Here is a 24,494-nt window from a genome sequence, read left to right as displayed (position 1 = left end):
GGGAGCTTCAGAAAGGTCAGCAAGTAGTAGGAGAATAGTGGAGGTTAGCAGATTTTTACATCTCTGATTTAGGTTCTATATGTGTCTATGTCTTGGCCACAAGTGGTTGCAATACACTTCAGTGTATGCTGTAAGGGCCAGTTCACACTGAGCAAATTCGGTACAATTCTGCGGCGGAATCCCGCCTGCCTCAATGTCAAACAGCGTGTCTATAGGAGGGCTCGCGCACCTCTGCTCTCCTCCGGTTTCCGCTCAAATAATTGACTTGTCAATTCTTTGAGCGGTGGAGAGTGGAGGCACGCGAGCCCTCCTATAGACACGCTCTTTGACAATGAGGCAGACAGGATTCCGCGTCGGAGAGCTCAGCCATGGATATCCACCGAATTTGCCACACAACAGTCTTATATGTAAAGTAGTTGGGATACGGATAGCGGGACACTGCATACATGATAAATGAATGCAACTCCTAGTCGAATTAATAGTTATTCTTAGTAGCTTGTATATAATATGGTATTACCACCTACAGTAATGTGTACTTTTAGGTAGTAAAATAACCAAATTAATTCAGTTTCTGATCTTTCGATGAAGTTTGCTCAGTTCTAATGAGTGATGACAGAATTCCTAGTAATTCCTGGCTTCGATTTTTAAATCCTAGCCTCACACTAGCATAGTGTCAGTGAAGACTGTGTTGAAACCCTATTACATTATTGGCTCTGTATCAAGCAAGCCACTACAAAAACAGATAACTTACCCGCTACAGCATTCCTGAGTTAGAAGCACCTTCACAATCCTATGTTTTATATTTGGGAACATATGCTTGTGAGCTAAGCAACATGAGTGTTTTTTTTTCATACATGCAAATAAGTATCAAGTGCCCACAGGATACAGGTCATTATATCATCTCAAGAAAAGGAGGTAGCATCCATAGGGAGTGGAAATACTGGGCACGTGAAGTGATTGGCTCCGCTCTGTGGGCACTTGAATTTCTTTGCCCTACCCTCTGGGCATGTGAACTGATTGGCTCCACCCTCTGGGCATGTGAACTGATTGGCTCCACCCTCTGGGCATGTGAACTGATTGGCTCCCCCCTCTGGGCATGTGAACTGATTGGCTCCGCCCTCTGGGCACTTTCTGCTTATTTGTAAATACAGAAAAATTACTCTGCTCACAAGCAGAAGTTCACATATGTGAAGGTACGGCTATGAAGGCACTTTAACCCTTGCCTGGCACTGTGGTTAGTTACACTATGTCCAACCTCCTTCTGTCACACTTAGAGATCTATAACATACAACAGGAGAATTCCATATAAGCCTAAGACTTCTAGACTATTCACACAATAGGATCCACGAAAGACAGGCAAACGGCAATGCTGAAAATGCTTAAAGACCGCGACCAATAATTTATTGCTAGTCGTTTGATCGTTACTAGAGTATACACGGACAGATAATCGCTACGATTCGGCCACTATTGCGAAATTGCTTTGTCTAAACTGACCATAGCGCCTTGTTACCACTGCAGTTAAATCGGTTGTTGGCACAGTTCCCCCCCCCCCCCCCAGATTAGATTCAGCCATAGAGATCGATGTCCCAGCGTTTATTGTGTTGTTCTGAAGTCACCGTTTGTGAAGCTGACCTGCTCGCTGGCCACCAGACCGAGTCCATAGACTTGCAGTGAATATGGCCTAATAGATGAGTGATGATCATATCATGTTTTTTATTTTTTGTCTGCATTTTACTTGCAGGAATTGTCTTTGGAGTTTAGTTGTGAAATGAAGAAACGCGAGCATGAGTTTCGTCTACGTTTAGACGAGATGAGCACTGAAGTTCTTTCTCATGAGCTCAAGGTATATAGTACAAAGAACATACTGGTGAGAGGTTTGGATTAAAGGGGTACTAAAGTGAAAATACAAATCAACTGGTGTCAGAAAGTTATACAGATTTGTAAATTACTTCTATTAAAAAATCTAAAGTCTTCCCATACTTGTCAGCTGCTGTATGTCCTGCAGGAACTGTCCAGAGCAGCAGCAAATCCTCACAGAAGACCTCTCCTGCTTTGAACGGTTCCTCTCACGGACAGAGGTGGCAGCAAAGAGCAATGTGTCACACTGGAAAAAATACACCACTTCCTGCAGGGTATACAGCAGCTGATAAATACAGAGAGATTTAAAATTATAAAATAGAAGTAATTTACAAATCTGTATAACTTTCTGACACCATCTGATCTGGGAATTTTTTTTCCCGAAGTACCCCTTTACGTAATGGTCCATAGTATGAAATGGATTTTATGGACTATGATGACGTCAGCTCAATATAAACCTTTTTCTCCATGGTGGGCCCCTCCCCCATTGAAGTTGTATTATTTTTAATTCTCAGGTGAAGTTACTGACAAAAGAGTTAGAAGTTATGAGGGAAACAGAACTGAAAGCGGCAGAAACAATTCAGGAAACAGAGTCCACCAACCAGAGACTGCAAGAGGCTCTAAAACGGAAGGAGTTTGAAATAAAGGAGCTATCGGCAGTAAAAGATGCACGGTAAGTCCTTCATATGGGAAACTTGGTCCCCAAACTTCTGCTGGGTCACGTGTCTCCCTTCCTGCAAGCTCTTGGAAACATTTACACAATTTCAAGAAAAATAAAATGTACTGGTCACAAGAATCTTTTGACGTGTCCAAGTGCTGGAGTTGGAGTATCTCGGAAGGATTACACAGACAGAGGGTTGATATTGGTACATGGAGAACAGTAGTGCCGGTAGGAACCAGCTATACCACCCATGAAGTCAGAAAGATAAAACCATAGTCATCAATAAAAAGCCATTCCCAAATGGCTACAGCTTTGTATGGATTCAGATCACACATATATATATATATATATATATATATATATATATATATATATATATATATATATACGCACATATTTATAACTATTCAGGACAGTTATAATGTAGATATTTCTGTGGATAGTAATTTGAATCCACATGAAAAGAATAACCCTTTATTCGAAAAAACACAAAAATGAGACCTGGGACCTTTGACCTCTTTTTGAAGTGGTCACTTTTTGGCATAGAAAATATTAACCCCTTAGTCACCACCATTATGCCTTTTACTAGAATTTGGGTGGTTTCTGCATATGGAGCAGGCTCCATTCCATATTAGAACCAACAATCGCCTGCAGTTACTGGGGACAGTTTGAGCCTGGCGTTTTAGGGTCCATTTACACAGAAAGATTATATGACAGATTATCTGCCAAAGATTTGAAGCCAAAGCCAGGAATGGATTTGAAAAAAGGAGAAATCTCAGGCTTTCCTGTATGACCTGATCTCTGTTTATAGTCTTTCTGGCTTTGGCTTCAAATCTTTGGCAGATGATCTGTCAGATAATCTTTCTGTGTAAATGGACCCTTAATCCTTTAAATACAGGGGCTGCACCTGTTAGGGTCCTGATCAGCATCTCTGCACTGCAGTCGCATAGTGCTGATGGGTTACCATGGCAGCTAAAGGCCTCCTGGTGGGATCAACTAGTCACACCTATGGAAAATGGTACAGATAAATACTACCGAATATGGTGCAAAAAGGGAGGCGCCATATATTAAATAAATATATAAATCTGAATCTACCATGTTTTAATGAGCTTGTTTAGATAGGCAGCTGATCTGTGTTTTTTTTTACCTAATTTATTAATTTTTAATGTGTTGTGGTTTATAATTATGTATTGTAGAATAAAAGAACTGGACGAAAAGCTACAGTCATTGCAACATCAGATGAAAAAACAAGAACAGACTTTCCAAAGAAAGTAAGTTGGATCAAACCAATTCTCCAACAGAGTCCGTGTCTCTTGCCTGTGAAACACTACATCCACAGGAATATGGATATCCATTTTCGCCTGGTCAGAACTTGTAGAAAGAAGTCTGGAAATCTAATGATCCACAATGGGAAACTCTTATTTATTTAGCATTTAGCTATTTTACCAGGGCTTACATTAAAGGTGTTGTCCATGGCTACTCTTTTCCAGAAACAGCATCACTGTTGTCCTCAGTTTAGGTGTGGTTTTGCAGCTTAGTTCCATTGAAGTGAATGGAGCTGAATTGTAATACCACACACAACCTGAGGACAGGTGTGGTGGCCGTTTTTGCAAAAGTGAAGCTGTGTTTATTCTATCCTGGATAAACCCTATAAATTACCATATACTGAGTGTAGTTACCAGGTGAGCTCAGTTTGGGCCATTAAAATGAATGACACCTTCAGTTGTATGCCACAGTACAAAGACATCAAAAACACAGTGTGAACTTACCCTTAACATAGTTGGGCTTTTTCCTGCATTTCCACAGAGGATGTAGTTCTTTGGGGATTTCTGGTGCTCTTCATTTGCCATACACAGAATTTCCTGAGATATCACTTACAGTGGAGTTGGATATTAATGGAGCTACATTAACACTGAGTTCCATGATGTCCTATGTAAACAAGCTATTTCTAGCTCTCAAGATAACAGACTTTTGGCCTGTAATTTCCTTGGATGACATTGCAGAATGCTAAAGAGCATCTGTAATAACAATAAACCTACTTAAAGGGACCTTTTAGAAGAAAATGCAGTCCAGTCTGCAGGCAGCATGTTATAGAACAGAAGAAGTAGAGCAGAGTGATACAGTTACGTAGTAATAGTTCCACGGCAACGCGTCAGCAATTCATGGAAATCTTTACTCATTCTGGGCTTAAAGGGGTAGTCCACCAAAAAAATTTTTATTTCAAATCAACTGGTGCCATAAAGTGCCAGAGATTTGTAATTCACTTCTATTAAAAAATCTTAAGTCTTCCAGTACTTATCAGCTGCTGTGTGTCCAGCAGGAAGTGGTGTTTTCTTTCCAGTCTGACACAGTGCTCTCTGCTGCCACCTCTGTCCATGTCAGGAACTGTCCAGAGCAGTAGCAAATCCCCATAGAAAACCTCTCCTGCTCTCTAGACTGGAAATAATACAACTTCCTGTTGGGCATACAGCAGCTGATAAGTACTGGAAGGCTTGAGATTTTTTAATAGAAGTAAATTACAATTCTCTGGCACTTCATGGCAGCAGTTGATTTGAAAGAAAAAATTTTTTGGTGGACTACCCCTTTAAGTAGTCAAGTGGGCGGTCCTGCGTAGTGATTGACAACTATCTGCGAATGTGCTAGTTCTTCTCTTAGTAAATTTTTCTTTCTTGCAGTCCTTCCAAGCTTGCATCCAGTTCTCTGCTTAATCTTTGTCCATTAAATTTTCCCGCATGTTACTCCCTCATCCACAAGGCTTGTCAGGCATCCCAGACTTGATGGCAATGGAGTCTAGTTTGGCATCCTTTGTGTGTTAGCCCTGGCCACCGGATGCTCCCAGGATGGGAGTTCTGACAAGCCCCACCAGCCTCTCCCTGAAGCACCAAAGTTTAGGTTGCTAACTGTATCCCAAGGGGGGCGGACGATTCTCAATTTAAATCTTGATTATTTTTTTTTTTTTTGCCATATCCCCCATGTACCTATCAGTAATTTTCCCTGCAGTAACCCACCTCCCTTTCCTTGTAGGCAAGGAAAGCTAGCAGTGTCTGTATATACTGTGGTAGTCCAGTGTCGTTATATACAACTCTGGGGCCAGTACAGTGTACAAATGGAGGAGACTGCCATACCATATACAAACACTGTATATTAGCGCTTGGCGATAATGGCCTAAATTAATATCACGGTTTATCGTACATATTGTCGCGGTAACAATAAATTGAACGATAATTATGCCACGCCCCTTTTAAAGCTGCTACCTGGATACAGCCTGTCAGATCTCAATGTGAGGGTGATGTTAACTGTTACAGTGTCCTGGGCCGAGCGTCATACATGGCACAGACATAAGAAAAGTTTTACCCAGGCCAGGCAGCGGAGGAAGAGGGACGCGAAGAAGCCTAAATGAGGGGAGCAGAGCATGTGGCCGCCGGGTGAGGGGAGGAAAAATACCGCAGATACCATCCTGGCAAAGTTGAGGTCGGTTAACTGACGCCAGTGACGGTATCAGTATTTTTGCGGTATACCGCCCAACCCTACTGTAAATACTGTGGCAGTGCAGTGTCTGTGTATACTGTGGCAATCATGTACACTGTGCAGGCTCAGGTGCTATGTATAGCCCTGCTGAATTCTTGCCCCTGTTTCCTCCCACCCCGGTCCTGCTGTCACCTGTCAGGCCTCCGCCTTTGCCGTGGCCCCGGCGCCTCTGCAGGGTGAAGACTAGTTGCTCAGTCACCCACAGCGCGTTGGACAGCAGCACCTCCTTCAGGTAAATTGGGGTCACCCCAAGGTACACTGCACTCGGTGCCACTGTTATAGGGGACATTGCACCATGTGTAAAAATAGAAAAACACTTGGGACTACTTCAGCACAAACAATCTGTGTCTATACAATGAGGTTGTTCTCTTTGGGTCTTAAAGCACAGTGGCTAATGTGGTACTCTGCATGCGATAGCATAAAGTCCATTTGTAGCAAAAACTGGAAAAAAAAAGATCATGCGGCACTCACCATATCTTTATGTATCCTCTTTTATTTAGTTCATAATAACAAACAATCCCAAGTGCTGTATAGGTTACATGGCAGGTGCAGGTGTGCTCCACTAGAGCGACGGACATTTTGCGGACATGTGCATCAACAGAATATCCCTCCCCACCCACATCCTGAAGGCAAGTGGCTGTAAGGCTTCTTATATAGCCAGACCTCCGCGCTAATCTGCTATTATTGAACACAATAAACTTAGCCTGGAAAACCCCTTTAATTCTGCCAACCACACTTTGAGATCTGAGTCCAGCAACTTATGTATGTACCAGAAAAAACCCTCTAAGTAATAATTTTCTGCATGTACAGGGTTTGCAGCCGTTATTTTTAAGAACAGCTGTCTGCATTCAATTAAAAAGATAGATAATAAAAAGGTAAATGAATATTCACTGATGACAATGTTACATCGTAGACATGTGCAGCTAGACCGATCTGCTCGTGACAAGGAGTCTGCGCTGGCATCGATGAAGGAGGCTCACACTGAACAGGTACTGCAGCTGGAGAAACAGGTGAAGGAGCTGCAGATGTGCATAGAGACTCTGCATGCGGAGCAGCAACGAGCACAGTGCACACAGCAAGCCACACTGGCAGAAAGAGACTGCATCATCGACAAGTGAGTACACGTGCCAGCATTGTTAATCAGGTTTTTTTACATTCAGTATTCTCATGCGGGTTTCCATAGACACGGTTAAAGGAGAGTACTCTGCTCTAGCATTGTTAAGGGCATGGACGTTAGTTGATGTATCTTGTTACTGCAGCTTTTCTGCATTGAGAGGCACTGTTGTCCAGGAATACTGTTTAGCTTAAAGAATATCCAAGAATACACATGCTCAACAATGCATTCAAAGAGGTCGTAGACTATGAGGGTACGTGCACACTACAGAATTCGCGCGGATCACGTGCTGTGAATTCCGCCGCTCGTACCGTTTGCATTTCCGCCTGTGCCATAGACTTCATTCTATGGTCAGGGGGATTCCGCCATCCGTCCAAGGAATGAACAGGTTCGTTTTTTGGACAGATGGCAGAATCCACCCGACTATAGAATGGAGTCTATGGCATGGGCGGAAATGCGTTTGAGCGGCAGAATCTACAGCGCGTGATCTGCGCAGATTCCTTAGTGTGCACATACCACATACATAAAGAAATAGTGTTCCAGATAGTCCATCTTTTTAATGTACAACATGTCATTTCTTTCTGCTTCTGATGTAAACTGTCTGCTTCTTCTTCATTGCTCCACTAAAAACCAAAACTTGTGTCAGCCTCAAAACTTTTTGCCACGTCTGTACACTACACAAGTAGTAGAGCAACAAAGACAACAGAGCAGACAGTTTACATCAGAAGTAGGGCAGTAGGGGGGCAGGTTATTAGAAAGTGGTGAAGCTTTAACCATATTGATATGCACCCACATATTGTGATGTAAAGCTAGAAAAAGCATCTAGCAAGATACACCAAGTTTATCATATAGCACAAGTCACTGTGATAAGTGCGGCACAACGTCAGACTTTCTGGTCTGAATATTAGTCAGGATTTGTAATTCTGCCCCAGTGTCTTAAACCCCTTCAACATCTTGGTTGTCATTGGATTATATGAGATTTGTGTCCCAGAAGTGAAAGCATCATGTTCTACATGCTCTGTATGTGTGATATGATGGTTGTAATTGAGTCCTTGTTCATTTCAAGCTCTGTCATTGCTGAGAGATGATCTTATGTTTATCCTGGCCTTCTCTGTGTATTGTGCCGAAGGGGAGGAATTTCTGCTCAGCACCAAAGAAGTGCCTGATCTTATGGTGACCATGCTCTAAAAGTATAAAAGACTTTGAAGAGGCCATTCCCCCATGTCCTTGTTATATTATACAGATAAAGGTCGTAGGGCTCTGTGTATACAGTGCTGTGTCCTAAGGGAAAAATTTACCCCCTCTGGTCCCACACTGACAACTGTACACAACTGTATCCCACATCTGTAATTTGCATCTATAGAGCTCTGAATTCTACTATTCACTGCCTTTCCCCGACCTTTCTTTTTTCCATAGGGGTAAAGTATGGTTCCCATATAGCTGTAACCTACAAGCAAAGGCAGGCTACCCTTGGTGGCTGGGAATCACACAGTACCTACTATTATGGTTGTCATGCACTTGGTCTGCAAGTGTCCCAAGAACGTTAGATCTTTGAGCCATCATTGTTTGCTTTAGCAAAAGCTGCCTACCAAAACTATACGTAATGTTCTCTCTTTTAAAGGCTGAAAGATGATGTTGCCACTCTGAAGAATGGCTGGGACTCTTACGTTACCCAAGTATCTAAGGATACTGTTAATAAAGACCTCCAGATCCAGGCCCTGCAGGAAGAAGAGCAGAAGATGAAGGCTGAAATGGTGAAATACCAGAAAGACATTGAAAGGTGAGGGACCGGTAGAAAAATATCTGTAGTAGCTGCGTGTCATGTAGTTATGTTAGCATGTCCAATAAATTGTTGCTGTCTTTCCTAAAAATGTACCCAATCGGTATATTTTTAAAATCCCCCATACCTAGATTGAGGCCACCCTGAACCTTACACTTGTGGATGTGGTGGCTAGGATAATAGAAACTGCTCTGTGGGATGTTATACAGTGTTTCTGTAACCCACATAGAGGGGAAATAGGAGCTATGGAAGCAATATGGCCACAACTCATGTTCACATCTATGATGGGTACAAAACCTCATCAAAGAGTCATCTCTGCTGTTTTTTTGATCCTGTCCAACAGCCACCACCTTCCAACAGTACTGGTTTAGGGGGACTTGTTCTAGAGTTTTGTGCAGGCACCAGCGATGGAGTAAGCATCTATCAGACACTTATAGCATTTCCTATGTCATACATGTCTGAGATGGCAATACACCTATCTGCAGTTGGAACTTCATAAGCACTTAGATTCTGATCAGACCCTCAGAGAAAAAGCCATTTTTATAACTGATATAAAAAAACATATGTTAGAGTTGTGGGAACAGCTACCATCCCTCCATAATCTTGTGCCTGTTAGGAACCAGCCTGCTCATAGTGGTGACCTGTTCCCTGCTACCCCCACATATCCATGAAAAGTTTTGACCCAGTGCACCAATTTGCCCAATTTTTTTTTTTAAGGATAAGTCCGGCCCAACACTATTTTTTAAATTCCTGCCCACAATCCAAAGTTAGACAAATGCCTAATATACATCAGTAACTGATTCCTGCATGTTACCTAACTTTTCACCCCCCTCCTCTGCCACCGGAAGTTCTGTAGTTCAGCAATAATTGCTTTCGTCACGATTCGCAGCCGCCATCTTGATTCGTTACGTTGCCAGCCACGTCACGATCCGAGGTGTGCCGGCAGCCTTTCCCTGGCTCTCACGTGATTTCCAGTCCGGTCACATGGTACACAGAGCTGAGCTAGTACAGAGCGATTGCTAGCACAAGTATATACTGCAGTGCTAGCAACAGCTCTGTGTTCATATTGTGTCATGAAGGGGTCAGAACGAGGGAGGAAGGTGGGGAAAACATCACAGTCTCCTCTGAGAACGGAGGAGAGGGGAGAAAGATGATGCACGGAGGGGAGATGAATGCAAGAGAGAACAGCCTCATCACAGAGCAGCACGGAGGGGAGGGGAGGTGGATGCATCAAAGAACAGTCTGAGGTGTATGTGGTGATTTTTGTGTATACTGGTAGATGCTGGTTCCTGTAGTCTGCAGCAGGTAGGCTTGCAGACACTGTACTAGAACTGCAGTGATGCCGGGCACAGGAAAATACAGCGTGACACAAGGGGGTGGTAACATTCAGGGGGTGGGATAAGAGGACTGAGTGGTCTGGAGAAGGGAGTGTACAGTGGGCATTACAAGCAGTAACTGAAGCAAGGAAGAGGATGCTGGGAAATGTAGTACGAGCTGCAGCTGAAACAGGAAGTGAGGAGACAACAACTGATGATGATGCAGCAGACAGCCGCTATCTTCTATGGGCTGCCCGGACGATCTAGCGATCACCCGTCTCCCTCGGCTCTTACTCACTCGCTGCCAACACGTGTAATAGCGCCGGCAGCGAGCGGGGAATGAGGAGCAAGCGAGAGCTGAGTCAGGCTCATTGCACAGTTACGCTTCAGTTGGTTACACACAGTAGGCCCATATAAGAGGCTTTGAATGTGTTATCACTGAGGTGCCACTTACAGGTTATCTTTTTGTGTCTGTTTTTCTAACAATCTTTTTATACTTCTTATCAGATACCAGCAACAGTTGGCATGCTCGTTGGAGCGCGAGAGACTTTTAGAGCAGGCGAGGGTGCAAGTTGAATTGGACTGGCAGAAGCGTTGTGAGAAAGTCGAGAAAGAACAGTATCAAAAATCTGAGGAACTTATAGAAAATCTAAGCAAAGCTAAGGAACAGGTACTGTAAGATGTTTGAGAATGTAAACTACAGTCAATGTATTACCCCACAACTGCTCTCTTCTCACATAAATGGCAATATTTCCTTTTTTTTTTAAATGCTACACTGCTCTCAAAAGTTAAGGATATTTGCATGTGGGTGACACTTTATGAAAAATGTAAAAAGTTTTGTTGCAGTGATATTACATCAAGAAAGTAGGGCTATTAAAGGGAACTGATCATCTCCCTTAGACAGTGAGTTTGCCCCCGCCAGGCACAGCTCTCTGATGCCATGCCCAAAGGTCATCAGGTGCCTGGCAAATTAAAAATCTTAAGCTTTAATCCTCCGTCCCAGCGCCTGGTAATTAGGCATTAGGGTGGTGCTGCAGCGGCATCCGTCCTCTACCTAGCGTAATGTTTGCATTAAGTTTCCATCCCTTAGGCTGCCAATCAAGTGTGAGTGGCTTGGAAGAGGGTGGAGGCAGTGTGACTACATACTGCTGCAGCTCCGTCCCCATGCCTAAGGATTAAGATTTTGAATTTGCCATCCTGCTGGAGACTTGTGCCTGGCAGCTGTTACGTACCAGAGCCACCTCACTCTTCCTTAGGGAGGTGTTAGGTTCCCTTTATGTACAAGCAGGCAATGGATTTACTCAAACAATTTATTGAAACAAAAAACAACAGTGGTGGGTATACCCCAACAAAAAATGTCATTGTATCAATAACTTGTTGTGCCTTTGAGCATTAATTACATCTTGACAACAGAATCTCATGCTGTTCACAAGTCGCCTTAGGGCCCTCTTACATGGAAAGATTATCGTGTGAAAAATCGCTATATCGCTTTAATTTAAGCAATAATCTTTCCATGAAATTTGGCCTGTGTTGTTCACGCAGAAGCACAATGACTGGATGAATGTTGTTATTCAAGTAGAATGGGCCTGTCAATGTGCCATTCACAAAATAGCTTTTTTTTCTTTATTCTAGCATTAAAGCATTAAAAATAAATAATAATTTCCATCGGTGTGTATAATCATTCAAGATCATAACATTTGTTAACAGTTAGAGGCTGACATGAAGGAAAAGGATAGACGACTGACTGAGCTGCAGCTGTTGGTGTCTACGCTTTCCTGGGAAAGGGATCAAGCCCATAAGATGGCGAGTAAATATCCAGGAGAACAGGTGGGAATTTACCCTCATATTATTATTATATTATCAAAATAAGGACTGGGCAGTAATATGATTGTAGGACGTATTGTTCACATTAGACAAACACTCAATGTAAAAAGAAACCACAGGTCAGCCATCATGGAACTTCCATTATATTAAGTAGATGTAGATGTATGTGAGCTCAGCCAGGGTTTATTTATGAACTTTTTAACATAGAATGCACCAACAAACAGATCAGCGAACAAGTCAAGACAGTAAGCAGCAGTGGAGCATGGTGCACCGAAATATTGAAACTAATATCCATACTAAGATCCTAAAATCAGTTCAGTACCAGGATTCTTTGGTTTTCAATACTTTATGTAAAGCTGTGCAATGGTGCGGCATAACAAACAGTGTACCGCTGAAAACATGGTGGGCAGCAAGATGAGCACTTCCCTTGTTCTCTGTGTGCCACCCCCCTAAGGTCATCTCCTCGGACCGCCCACCCCCCACTCACAGTCAAATAAACGTCATAGAGTGATCACTTGTGATGGCTATTTAACTGTGTTGATGCCGCTCTCAAAACTGAGCCCGCTCCATATGCAGCGGGGAGCAGTTACTGTGTTTAGCAGACCCTAATGCTAATGTCTGCAATCCCGCTGGTGGCAGGTAATTAACTATTTTCAATACCACAATGGAAGACTGAAATGAATGATTGGCACCTCTGTCAAGTGTCTGATCGGCACCCCTGCAAGCCAGAGATCTATAATTACCCTCTGTTGCTGGTGGTCTGGCTCAGGCAGACTCTATTAGCAAAACACCGATCTCATTGATCAATGCAATACTATAGGATTGCATAGATCAGAATAAGCAGTCTATTCACTGATTATAAAAGGTCCCTAGAGGGGCCTTAAAAATGTAAATAAAAGTTCTAATAACGTCCTGTCCCTTTTTTTCAAGCGGCTCTATAGAAAATGAATACAGCTGCAGGTCCTGTGCCGACCTACATCTCTGTTCAAAACGAAGGGGAGTGGTTTGAAAATTTCCGGGGGAACAGAGGTCGGACCCTATCCTGTGAATTGGGGACAATTAAATTTTAATCAGAAAACCCCTTTAAAGAGTCACTGTCGTGAAATTTATTTATTTATTTTTATTTTTTGCAGAAATCAATAGTCCAGGTGATTTTAAGAAACTTTGTAATTGGGTTTATTAGCCGAAAAATTAATTTTTATCATGAAAAAGCAGTTTGAAGCTCTCCCCCTTTCTTCATTGTTCTCCTATGGAGAGAGGGAAAAGAGACACCAAAACAGGACAACAAAGAGTTAATTAAAAGCTACATTACCATCTGTCCTCTCCTCTCCTCTGATGTCACCACTGACCTCTCTGACCTCTGAATAGCACTCTGAATAGCTCCCCCACTTGATTTCTGCAAAAAAAAAAAAAATTCACGACAGTGAAATGAGAGAAAGTGGGTGAAATCTAAGAAAATATGTTTTCAGAGTTTGAGACCATGTTGCGCCCAAAAACTTATGGAATGGTACATGAGAAGAGGCATCCAAGCCAAAGGATGCTGTTTGTATCTGACTGCAACCTTGGAGCATTTCCGCCAGTGGAATAGGGGGCTTGTATCTTATCAAGAAGTTGCAACGGGTAGGCTGATCAAGTCTAGTATCTGTTAATATCTGATACGTCTCCTATCTGGAGACCATATATAAATTCTGTTTAGATTTTTAGAACAGGGAGATGAAAGAAGTGCTGGACCAATGTTTTTTCTTAATAAAAGTTAAGCTATAATCTGGACCGTCACTGTAACTACCCCCCTTCCCAACTGTAATGTGTGTTCTAGCAGGGGAAAGAAGAAAATGTACGTACCAAATTACAAAAAATGCCATATTACAAAATGCCAAACATAGCTGTTGTCTTCTGGCCCAGTCTGTGGCATCCGGCACAGTTGTTGTATGTTGCTTCAATATTGCTTGGTAGCTTCCTGTATACAAATTTTCATTTGCAACTGTATGGCTGCAGCCCTGTGCTATTGGAAGATTCTACTTGTCTATGACCTCACAATAGGCGTGATATCATAATAGAACACAGGGGCTATATAAGCAGCCTTACAGCCACTTGTGTGTCCGGGGAGGACTGAAGGCAAGTGTGTGCTGGGGAGGCTGAGGGCAGATGGGGATACAGTCTTCTCCACGTAACCTCTTTATAGGGGATGCTACATGTTTTATGGGGTTTTTTTTGGAGGGAGAAGGGAGTGTAGCATCCCCCCATAAAGGGGGCATGTGGGGGAGACTATATTTCCCCCTCTGTCCTCGGCCTCCCTAAACACACACTGGCTGTAAGGATTCTTATATAGCTCTGTGGTGTTCTAGTGCTGGGTGCCCTGAACAGGGTATTTTTCTGGACCTTTTTTTTAAAAAAAAAAAAAAAAAACTTTTTTACATACCTAATAAAGTGTATTGAATTTTAATTTTACTAACCGCCTTCATTCCTCCCCCAGACATACAAGTGTGCTGGGAGAGGCTGAGGGCAGGGATACAGTCTCCTCCATTTGTCCTCTTTATAGAGGAGTTGTGCTACTTGTTTTTTTGTTTTATTTTGGGGAGAAGGGAGAGTAGCACCCCCTCCATAAAGAGGGCAGGTGGGTTGCATCCCCCCAACTATGCCATCAGTTTCCACTGGTACACACTTGTGTGTCTGGGGGAGTACTGAAGGCCACGTGGCTGTAATGCTGCTTATATAGCCCCCACAGTGTTCTTCTATGATGTCATGCCTATTGTGATGTCATAGACAAGTAGAATAGCAATCGGCTGCAGCCACACAGCTTCAATGGAAATCAATCAATGTTGAAGCAAGGTAAACTGTTTCAGCTCAGCAACTTCAGATGTTAGAGTAGATTGGCAGAATGAATTTGGGAAAACTTCTGAGCCATTTGAGTAACTTTGGTGGTTGGTCCCCTTGGTGAGAAAGGAGGAGTTAGACTAGGAGAGCCCTAAAAAAACATGAGTGGAAAACTATATCTAGTCAGAGGCGGAAGCCTTCATCTTTAAGTCCTAGAACCTTACGAGTCCATTTGGAGTTTGAAAGGATGAGGCTTCAACGTAAGTTCCTCCAATTTAGCCTGGTTTGGGATGTCAGACTTCTGTTTACATTGACCTGTCATTATATTAAGCACCAGCAGAGAGGAGATTAGTAAAAGGTGTAAAGCATTCTTGGCAGGAGGATGTGGAGGAGAATTGCAATAAAATATAAAACAAATCTCCTGTAGTATGACTGAGTGAACACAAGGTGGAGCTGGTGTTACACCACTGGAATTTAGATTGGAAAAGTCAGAGGTAAAGCAACCATTTGCTGGTGGAGGTTGAAGTCAGTTCCCTAGGAAGGGCTTATAGTCACCCACCAGGAACTGCAACGTGGAGTTTCCCCCTGAAATTAGAAACAGAGCCTGTGACAGAGGAATGGTCCTAGTCCCCCTAATAAATGATGGAAAGCGTCTCCTATTAATGTATACAGCCTCTCTAGAAGAATACTTACAGTTGAGCCAGTCCAGGGAATGGATTCCAGGGAGTTCCAGCAGTCCTGGTGCAGCTGCAGCCCCCACTTCCCTCACAGCAGGCAGTATATGGAGGAGTGGGGCAATTCAGCAGCTATATTCTCAGTTACCTTACAGGTGTCTAACCTCAGGGGATAGACTGGTAGAGACTGGTGATAGTCAGGAATCTGCGTGCCATTTGTCTTTGGGATGTTGGGCCTGACAGGAGCCGTGCAGAGGCTACAAGGAGGAATAGAAGCCGGCACAGAGACAGGCGCCACAGCAGACAACGGCACCGAGGAAGCGGAGTGGCTTTACCTCATTCCTCAGTAAGTGTCTTCAGGATAAGGGTAAGGGGAAGAGCCTGGGTGACTGGAGGCTAGCTGAGGCTGGACGGAAGAGCAAAGCGCAGGACAAGATGGCCAGTGCTGCCAGGGACCGCAGGGCTCAGGTGCAGCTGTCCTTGATGTCCGTGAAGTCTGTGGAGCTTGTCTTGACTTTATAAATCTTGAAAATGAAAATGTTGAAAGACGTTAATCTGATATCCAGCATTCACAAACAAAAGAAATAAGATGTGCTCGCTACTAATCTTATCTAATCTGTCAGGTAATTCTACACTGCAATTCTCAAAGCCACTGTTACGGCTTGTAAGGGAAATCTTATCAGAGGGAAACGTGTAGATTTTTTATTGGTGTCATATTCTTATAGATTAGCCATAGTGTCAGGAGAAGCCATTATATTGGGGATACCTGTACACTGCTCTGGACCTGGACTAATAATCTGGGCAAGCTCTGAAGATTATCCACTCATTTTCACCCCATCTATAAGACTCCTGACTCATCCCCTCTATTGTTTTTCCATAACTAAGCTTTATTGCTTTAACTTTTATTGACAGAAACAGAAAGTATAAACCAATAATAAATACAAACATGTGTGATCAGACAGCATGGTAGCAAACATGGAAGCTGAGACTGGCAGTAACCCCAGTCCTGTGAGAACTGAGGTCACCAAAACTGTCGGAAATGTAAACGACGTATCATGATCATGGTAATAACCACCATGATCCCCTCTCCTGACCACAGTAAATGAATAATGCTCGCCCATTCTGTATTAATGAGCTCACTGAATGGCAGCTCCCTTTGATATACTGTGCAAATATTGCACATATGTTGTAATCCACAAACATGCATAGTTGCTATATAGCACTGCGTAGTTGCTATATGAGTATAATTGTATCTTGTAAATATGTGCAAACCATGACAGTTTATATTTTGCACCCCCTTTGGTGTAACATGTCTTGAATATTGTGCTTTTTTTTTTTTTTAAATTACCAGATTAAGGGACCTAATGATAATATTTTTAGCTTGGTATGAGATGGCAGGGGATTCCCTCCTCCGATCTCCAGAACTGTTTTGAGCGTCGAAGTTTCATGTAGTTTCTGTGGGCGCTGACGAAGGTAGCTGAACACTGTGTAGGCTTTCTCTGGCAGCTCAATAGACAATAAATGGAGCTCCCATAAAAAAAAAAAAGGTCCCAATTGTTGTACCCGCCACGGTCTCACACTCCTGTGGATAAAGGGTATGTTAATTTACATAAGAATACATTTAGATGACATACATTTAGAACATATTTAGATCAGTAAATGTGCTCAAGAGTGTAATGAAAAAAAGAAAATGTACTCACCTGCTGCTGATCCACTGCCCACAACGATGACCCACATCAGCCAGTGATGACCCTTATCAGTCAGTGATTTGCTGGGAGTAAGTGCTTATCAGTGGGAAGCGACAATGTCAGAACAGGGGATTAGCATCAGGTGATCAGCATTAGGTGAGTACAATCTTTAATGTTTTTTTTTTCATCCCTCCCTAAGCACATTTAAATATAAAAATAATATAATTTAGATGGCCCCTTTAATATGATCTGGACTAGGACAGAGCCATTGGGCCACAAAAGTCAACAACCTCATTAAAGCTAATATGAGCAGCTATTCAGTGCATAAAAAAAATGTGGCCATGGTCTTGGTTATTGTCATGGGTTTGCAAAGATTTTGCAAGTGCTCCTCGCTGTTGTAGATGTGTGGGTATTCCTCTGTTGCTACAAAGAAACTGTTGTTGGATTGGATTGTTGTGTCAGTAAATGCTGGCTGTAACTTCTAGTCAGGAAGGGGTTAAGGTACACAATTTCAATGATAATGGCCATACAAATATCAGCTAATGGGCCTGTGGACGCTTATCAGATTTTTCCTCATACAACACAGAGCAAAAGTAAAGGTCATGGTCTATTGGACGCTGGATTTCTCCATCTGTTGAGCTTGTTGTGGAGCCTGAGCACACTTGTGGGGTATTATATGTAGCGACAACTATGAGCCAACAATCTGTCATGGCCGCCTATTTTACCATAATTTATTGCCATGGATAATTACATGTATTACAAGTAATTATTAAATAGCCATTAACTTTTTCAGACAGCGGGAGTTGTGCCAGACTTTGCTTCAAAGGAAATTCAGAAGCTGCAAGAACAGAATTCTGAACTGCGGGAAGTGATAGGTCAAATGAGAAAAGAGATGGAGTCTTTATGTGAGCAGATTTCCACTGCACCCCTCGAAGGAACAGAATCTCCATCTGGTAACACCAAGGAGAATGTAGTCACTGCTGGTGAGACATCAACAAGGAAAACCACACTATAACGTTCTGTTTGGTTTTCTTTGTTGTAATACTTGCATTGTGTTTAGATTATGTCAAGTCACTCGAAGTGGAAATCGGAGATCTAAAGCGGAAGTATCGACTGGCCGAGGATAAGATTCAGGAGGCACTGTTAGCAAAGGACAATCCTGAGCAAGCTTCAACAGCAAAACCAGTTTCTCCAGACAACATCTACATCCAGAACCACATTAGTAGCTTGAATGAAACCATTGGTAATTACAGAAAACATGTAATGTACGGTATACTATTTCCTCCATGTACAACCATAGAGTCCTCCATTTTGTTGAAGATATTCATCCTTAGGAACAATCCTTCTAGGGAAGAATGAAGTATACCACCAGAAAAAGATTTTGTATGATAGTGGACCCATATGGTGTTACAGTAAGGGCCCCTGAGTAAAAGCGGCAGAATTTCAAGCAGAGCTGCGCCGTGGACGCCCCTTGAAATTCAGCCTGTCATATTGATTTAATGCAATGCCTCGCGCGTCTCCGCTCTCTGACGCTTTCCACCCAAAGAATTGACAGGAGAATTCTTTCGGCAGCGAGTAGAGGTGTGGGAGGCATTGCATTGTATTAGTGGCTGAATTTGAACGGGGCCTAAGGCGGCAGGTATCCTTGTGGGTAATTCCGAGGTTGAGCTATAATACAGAGAGGTGTTATTTTCTGTATTAACACAGTTCTAGTATAGCAAATAACAAAAACAAAATGGTTGAAAGTAAGCTAAAAACATAAAAATAATATGAATTTTTAACCTCAAATGCAACAATAGTCTGATTTAACCAAGGCTGTTTTTCGAGGAAGACATCAAAGACAGTATGGTTTTCAGTATTTTTGAAGCACCATTGATTAAGTAAATGACAGATTGGTACATAGGGAAAGAGGACCCTGCCCTCGAGGGCTTACAATCACCAGGGTGATTACTAATCTAAGGTGAGGGCAGCAGCTGGTCACAGTGCGGTGAGATGGCTGCAGGTTATTGTAGATCATAGCTTAATCTGAAGAGATGGGTTTTCTGGTTGCTTTTGAAAGTTATGGTAGGTAAGAGCCAGATGTGTAGACCAGCCACAGCAAAAGGTCATTGCTAAAACTGCATTGTTATTTATTTATTTTTTAAACATATGCAACTGGATGCTATCCCGTTACTTACGTTGGGCTTTATATTCAACACAAGATTTTCCAAGCTGAACTTAAAGCATGAATGTGATATGAACAGAGCCTTATTGAAATATTCTTATAGTCTCCTTTTTTTGCTTTATTTCAGGAGCACTAAGAGCTGACAAAGTTGCATCAGCAGCGGCTTATAAGAAACTAGAAGCAAGAGCCGCTCACTTAGAATCTATGGTTACAGAGCTTTCACAGAAGGTATATTCCCAAATAACTAAGGGTCCTTTGACATGATTCGTCTGAGCACGATGAACGGAGATCAGCGGGTTCAATGCTTGATTGTAGTGTCTCTACAAGGCACAATAAATTGCGCACCAGGCCACACGAAAGATCACAGTATAATTGATGTGGCCATTAACGATCATTATTATTGGACGCACATGTCTTGTTCACATAGAGAGATGTTCGTTCAATGTTTATGAATTTTACCGCCGCACAAACAATCCGATTTGCCACCGAGCAGGCGTTTTCCCTCGTTGGCTGATTGCTGCCACTTTTACATAGGATGATTATTGGCTAAATTAGTGTTTCTAGGAATGCTGGTTGTGAATAATAGCGTAAAGAAGAACCTTTATTAGACATGAACAAAGTGTGCTTGGTAACTATTCGTATGAAACAGCCTACTTCGTCAGTCTGAAGATGAAAAACATACAGATTTTGCCATAGAACTTGCAGCAAAAAGTTTAAAGTAAATAGGGGGGATTTATTAATGTTAAATAAATGTTAATATTAATATCAAAAAACAATGTATAAGTTTTCTGCGCAAAACACAGGAAAAGCTGAAGACAAATTGCTCAAAAATCTGCTGAAATTTTACACCAAAAGCTACATAAAAAACATTGATAAATTTGTTAAATGTCCTTTTTTTTTTATTTCTCTAGGTCCATCAAAAACAGTCAGAAGTCAGTCAGTTGCAGTTTCAGCTAAACAGCGAGACTCATCACAACCAAGCCACCATCTCTAGTCTGCGACAGAGGCAGTCTGAGCTAGAAATGCAGCTTACTGAGACCCAGAAAGAAGCAGCAGAATTTTTTAAAGGGAACCTAAAGCAAAACCTGGAAACGGTGGAACTTGGAAATGAGGTGAACAAATCAATTTTTCTCTTTGGGTCCTCTGCTGAATGCTATGGCTGCTACTTCTGAAATGGACTTGTCTTAGCAGTGGCAAACCTGCTCTGCCAATCACTGGCTGCGGCACTGTCTCGCTTCAGTCACCGACTGGCTGAAAATCTTTCTTTTTTTTAAGAAATGCTCATGAATACTGCTAGAATAAAAAAATAACTCATACTAGCCTGCCCTGATGGCTTGCCTTTGCTGTTTCAATATGGCCAGTGGTTTGTACCTATGCCTACTAACAATGACTGTAGTGGTGACCCCCTCAACCAGTGACTATTTTAGTGGGCAGCTCCTGCATGGTGGACACATCATTAGAATCAGAAAGAGACAGGTCATGTTACTCCAAACCAGTTCCTTCCTTGTTTTACTATTTGGGTCCATGGATTCTGGGCATAGTGAGAAATATGGACCCACTGTAACCCTCCTTATGCAACCAGGGCACAGCTCATAACAGGCATTGGCTGTGGTCTCTTGGCTGCCACCAGCTGGCACAAGACAACCAGGCAACAGTTCAGCTCCGGCAGTCTGTTAGCCTGTTAATACAAGAGACTTCTTTCCCTAGTGCCTGTGCTGCACAAAAGATCTTTTTTGCCCTTGGATGTATTGTGGCCTTCCAGACTTGGTGGTCTACAGTGCCCTTCATTGCAGCACTTATGCCAGTTTGCCATGACTTTGGCCTGCCAGATTCCCCTGTAGTCAGGACTCCATGTACTCTTGAGCTCTCGCCTACCTCATGCTAGAGCAAAATAGTTGGCTCCTTCAGCTCATATGGCTGAACAGCCCATACTGCTCTTCTTGTGTGGGGCAATGCACATGGTCCACGCTGCTTTTTTTCACATGCTTCTTTTTTTTTTCTAGAGCACTTAAAGTGCGGTGAGTTTTTTTATTTAAGTATTATATTGCCCCCAAAAATTATACAAATCCCCAATATACATTTATTACGGGAAATGCTTATAAAGTGCTTTTTTCCCTGCACTTACTACTGCATCAAGGCTTCACTTCTTGGATAAAATGGTGATGTCACGACCCGACACCCAGAGCTGTGCGGCTGCTGGGGAGGATGATGGCAGGGGGACACTGAGGGACAAAGGGCAGCCACAGCCCACACAGTTCTGGGAGCCGGGTCGTGACATCACCATTTTATCCAGGAAGTGAAGCCTTGATGCAGTAGTAAGTGCAGGGAAAAAGCACTTTATAAGCATTTCCCATATATGTATATTGGGGATTTGTATAACTTGGGAGGGGGGCAATACAATACTTTAATAAAAATTCAAAAGCCTCTGTTTGTCTGTTTCACCCTGCAATACTTTTTTTTAGTTAGTTGCATGCCTTCCTGATTCCATTTACTAGGGCACTAGCTTTTCATGGCATTAAACACCACTGAAGCAGTGGTATCTGACCTGTGGCTGTCTAGCTATTACAAAACTACAACCCTCAGTATTCTCAACAGTCTGTCAGCAGGTCATGCTGGAATTTGTACTTTTGCAATAGCTGAAAAGGCAAACATGGAGATCACTGCTTTAAAAGGAACCTGTCATGCTGTCCTAACCATGTCATACAGTTTACAGAAAGTAACAGCAATACCTTGTGCATCCAGTAGATGGCAGCTATATCAGCTGCAAATAAAGAAGTGTTCTCTTAATGCAGCATATTTCACTTAATGGGTTTAGTTTTTTTTTTTTTTTATTACGACAACTATTATCCTGAGCATATTGTTAGAATTTTGGGTATTCAGCACCATGTAGTCAGACTTTGTGATTCTTGTTTTGCCACCATTTTCTACGTTTTAATCCTTACAGCTACTGCTCTAAATGCATTTTCTCTTTAAGATTAGTTTGAAGGGGTCTCACATCTGTTCATATAAATGGGGCCAGCTCTAGTTCCTTGCACAGGAGAGGCACTATGCTGGGTAAAATTCGGAAGAGGAGTACACAAGCACTGCATCACCTTTATTGGTAAGATTGGTAGGGTCACTGGGGTCAGACCTCCACTGACGATAGCTTGGTGATATTCCATCACTTTAAAAGAAAGGACAAATAGGTTAAAGTGACAGACACTAAGTATGTGTATCTCATTATGCCTTAGGTCACAGAGTTCACTAACATTAAGTGCAAATGACTGATTTGTCCCTTACACCTGTAGGTTTCTGCACTGAAGTTGGAGCTGGCCAGTCAGCGGGTCCCAGTGGTTCTCAGCGAGGTATGTACTTATGTTGTAACTATAATGGAAAATTCTCTGCCTTTACACAGGAGACAGCTTGTTTTCTGTTGGCACTGTGTGGCATTGCCCGGCCACAGGTGTACACAGTATTTATGAAGTCCTCCAGGCCCCAGGGAACTTTATCGGCAGAGTAACTGTATTTATTTTCGCATGATAACGCTTTAACACTTTCCTAGTTTTTCATTGTGTTAGTGAACCAAGAAATGCTTTACTTACAGACAGCAACTGTAAAGGAACTTCGGGAAGAGATCCTGACTCTCCGTCAGCAGCTGGTGGCTCTTTCATGCCCAGATGGTGGTCCTGCAAACCCTTATTTAGTAAGAAAGAAACTGAAGGAAGCTGTGAAGAAGATTTCTCAACTGAGTTTGGAAAAACAGCAGCTTATTGACATGGGAAACAGGCTGCGAGCGGAGCTGGCTGCGGCAGGAGGTGAACTAGTCCTCTGTATAAAGTTATAAAAAAAAAAAAATTAAATAAACAAATCATAGTCTCCAATGAATACGTTAATTGGCGATTCGTTGGGAGGGATTATGACCATTGTCTCGTCAACAGTGCAGGACTAAAGGCCCTATTACACAGAGAGGTTTATCTGACAGATCATTGAAGCCAAAGCCAGGAACAGACTATAAACAAAGAACAGGTCATAAAGAAAAGACTGAGATTTCTCCTCTTTTCAAATCTATTCCTGGCTTTGGCTTCACAAATCTGTCAAATAAATGCGTGTGTGTAATAGTTATTCCATTGCTGGGTTTGGCTGACAGCTATCTTCCCTAATGTTACCGTACACATAAATGTTGTGTTCTGAATGAGGTAGGAGAGCCACTGCCAGACTCCTCTGGCACCCAGTTATCCTCCTGAGAACATATGATCAGGTTGTTAAAATTCAGCTTTCCAACCCTCCTTTCTACCAGAGAGTGTGAGAGCCACCACACATTTTAGAAAGACAGTTGGTCCGACTAAAATCACTGGGAACATGTCTTGTGTATGTACACCAATAGCGCATTGAAATGAGGAAAAAACAGTTTTATTCTGCCTGTAGTTTGGGCAGCATGAAACACATAGGTTCCTAGGTATTCTTCTTTCTTCCTCCTCTTCTTTCTTCTTCCTTCTCTTCTTTCTTCCTCCTTTCTTCTTTCTTCCTCCTTTTCTTCTTCCTCTTCCTCCTCTCTTAAAGCACCAGGGCCACATTCACTCTTAAAGGGAGGGCATCAAGGGTTAAAGTTTCTCTTAAAGGGACGTCACTTGTTAAGGGGCACTCTTTTCAAGCACTATGTATTTCCCTTGAATTCCCTGCAATTATATATAGTAAATACTCCCTCTTGCAGGAAACACATCAACGGCATTGCCTCCTTCTAAACTTCAGGCTCCAGAAACGGAGAATCGTCTTTCAGCATTGGAAGGTCTACAGTACCAGCTAACATCTCAGGTAGGCCATTGTTGGCATACGGCTAATGCTAAAATATTAGCACCAAGAAAAGATGTTTTATTACTATATTGTTGGAGCAGTTGTTTTTTTGCAGTATGTATTTGATCATATAATATGTGGCCTATATCAATGGAGATAAAAAACAAACTTTGCCTAGGGGAAGAAATTATTTGATTTTGAAGCTGGTGATTGGATTTCCGTTCTGTCTGACATTACTTCTATTTATTTCTGACTCATTGTCAGTCTCAATCATGTGGTGTCAAAGAATTAAGACAGTAGACAG

At 42.4% G+C, this 24,494-nt stretch overlaps 2 protein-coding genes across 3 annotated transcripts in view; one reads left to right on the top strand and one right to left on the bottom strand.

Annotated features, from left to right (window-relative positions):
- Positions 1-4,420, bottom strand: part of SLC16A3 (solute carrier family 16 member 3) — an 83,338-nt gene extending 78,918 nt beyond the window's left edge. Inside the window, exon 1 of the mRNA XM_069953975.1 lies at positions 4,288-4,420. The gene's annotated coding sequence lies outside the window, so the exon portion shown is untranslated. The remainder of the gene's footprint in view (positions 1-4,287) is intronic.
- CCDC57 (coiled-coil domain containing 57) overlaps positions 1-24,494 on the top strand; it is a 42,241-nt gene that overhangs the window by 9,318 nt on the left and 8,429 nt on the right. For both annotated transcript variants that reach the window (XM_069953972.1, XM_069953973.1), the window contains exons 4-17: positions 1,742-1,843; positions 2,373-2,530; positions 3,715-3,789; positions 6,960-7,160; positions 8,782-8,940; positions 10,764-10,926; positions 11,964-12,083; positions 18,050-18,239; positions 18,317-18,499; positions 19,548-19,648; positions 20,332-20,532; positions 22,708-22,764; positions 23,004-23,214; positions 24,111-24,211. In XM_069953972.1, coding sequence (XP_069810073.1) covers positions 1,742-1,843; positions 2,373-2,530; positions 3,715-3,789; positions 6,960-7,160; positions 8,782-8,940; positions 10,764-10,926; positions 11,964-12,083; positions 18,050-18,239; positions 18,317-18,499; positions 19,548-19,648; positions 20,332-20,532; positions 22,708-22,764; positions 23,004-23,214; positions 24,111-24,211 — 2,022 coding nt within the window. The remainder of the gene's footprint in view (positions 1-1,741; positions 1,844-2,372; positions 2,531-3,714; positions 3,790-6,959; positions 7,161-8,781; positions 8,941-10,763; positions 10,927-11,963; positions 12,084-18,049; positions 18,240-18,316; positions 18,500-19,547; positions 19,649-20,331; positions 20,533-22,707; positions 22,765-23,003; positions 23,215-24,110; positions 24,212-24,494) is intronic.

This window comes from Dendropsophus ebraccatus, chromosome 14 (genome assembly GCF_027789765.1).
Source record: "Dendropsophus ebraccatus isolate aDenEbr1 chromosome 14, aDenEbr1.pat, whole genome shotgun sequence".
Taxonomy (NCBI): Eukaryota; Metazoa; Chordata; class Amphibia; order Anura; family Hylidae; genus Dendropsophus; species Dendropsophus ebraccatus.
This window is presented reverse-complemented; position numbering and strand designations above follow the sequence as displayed.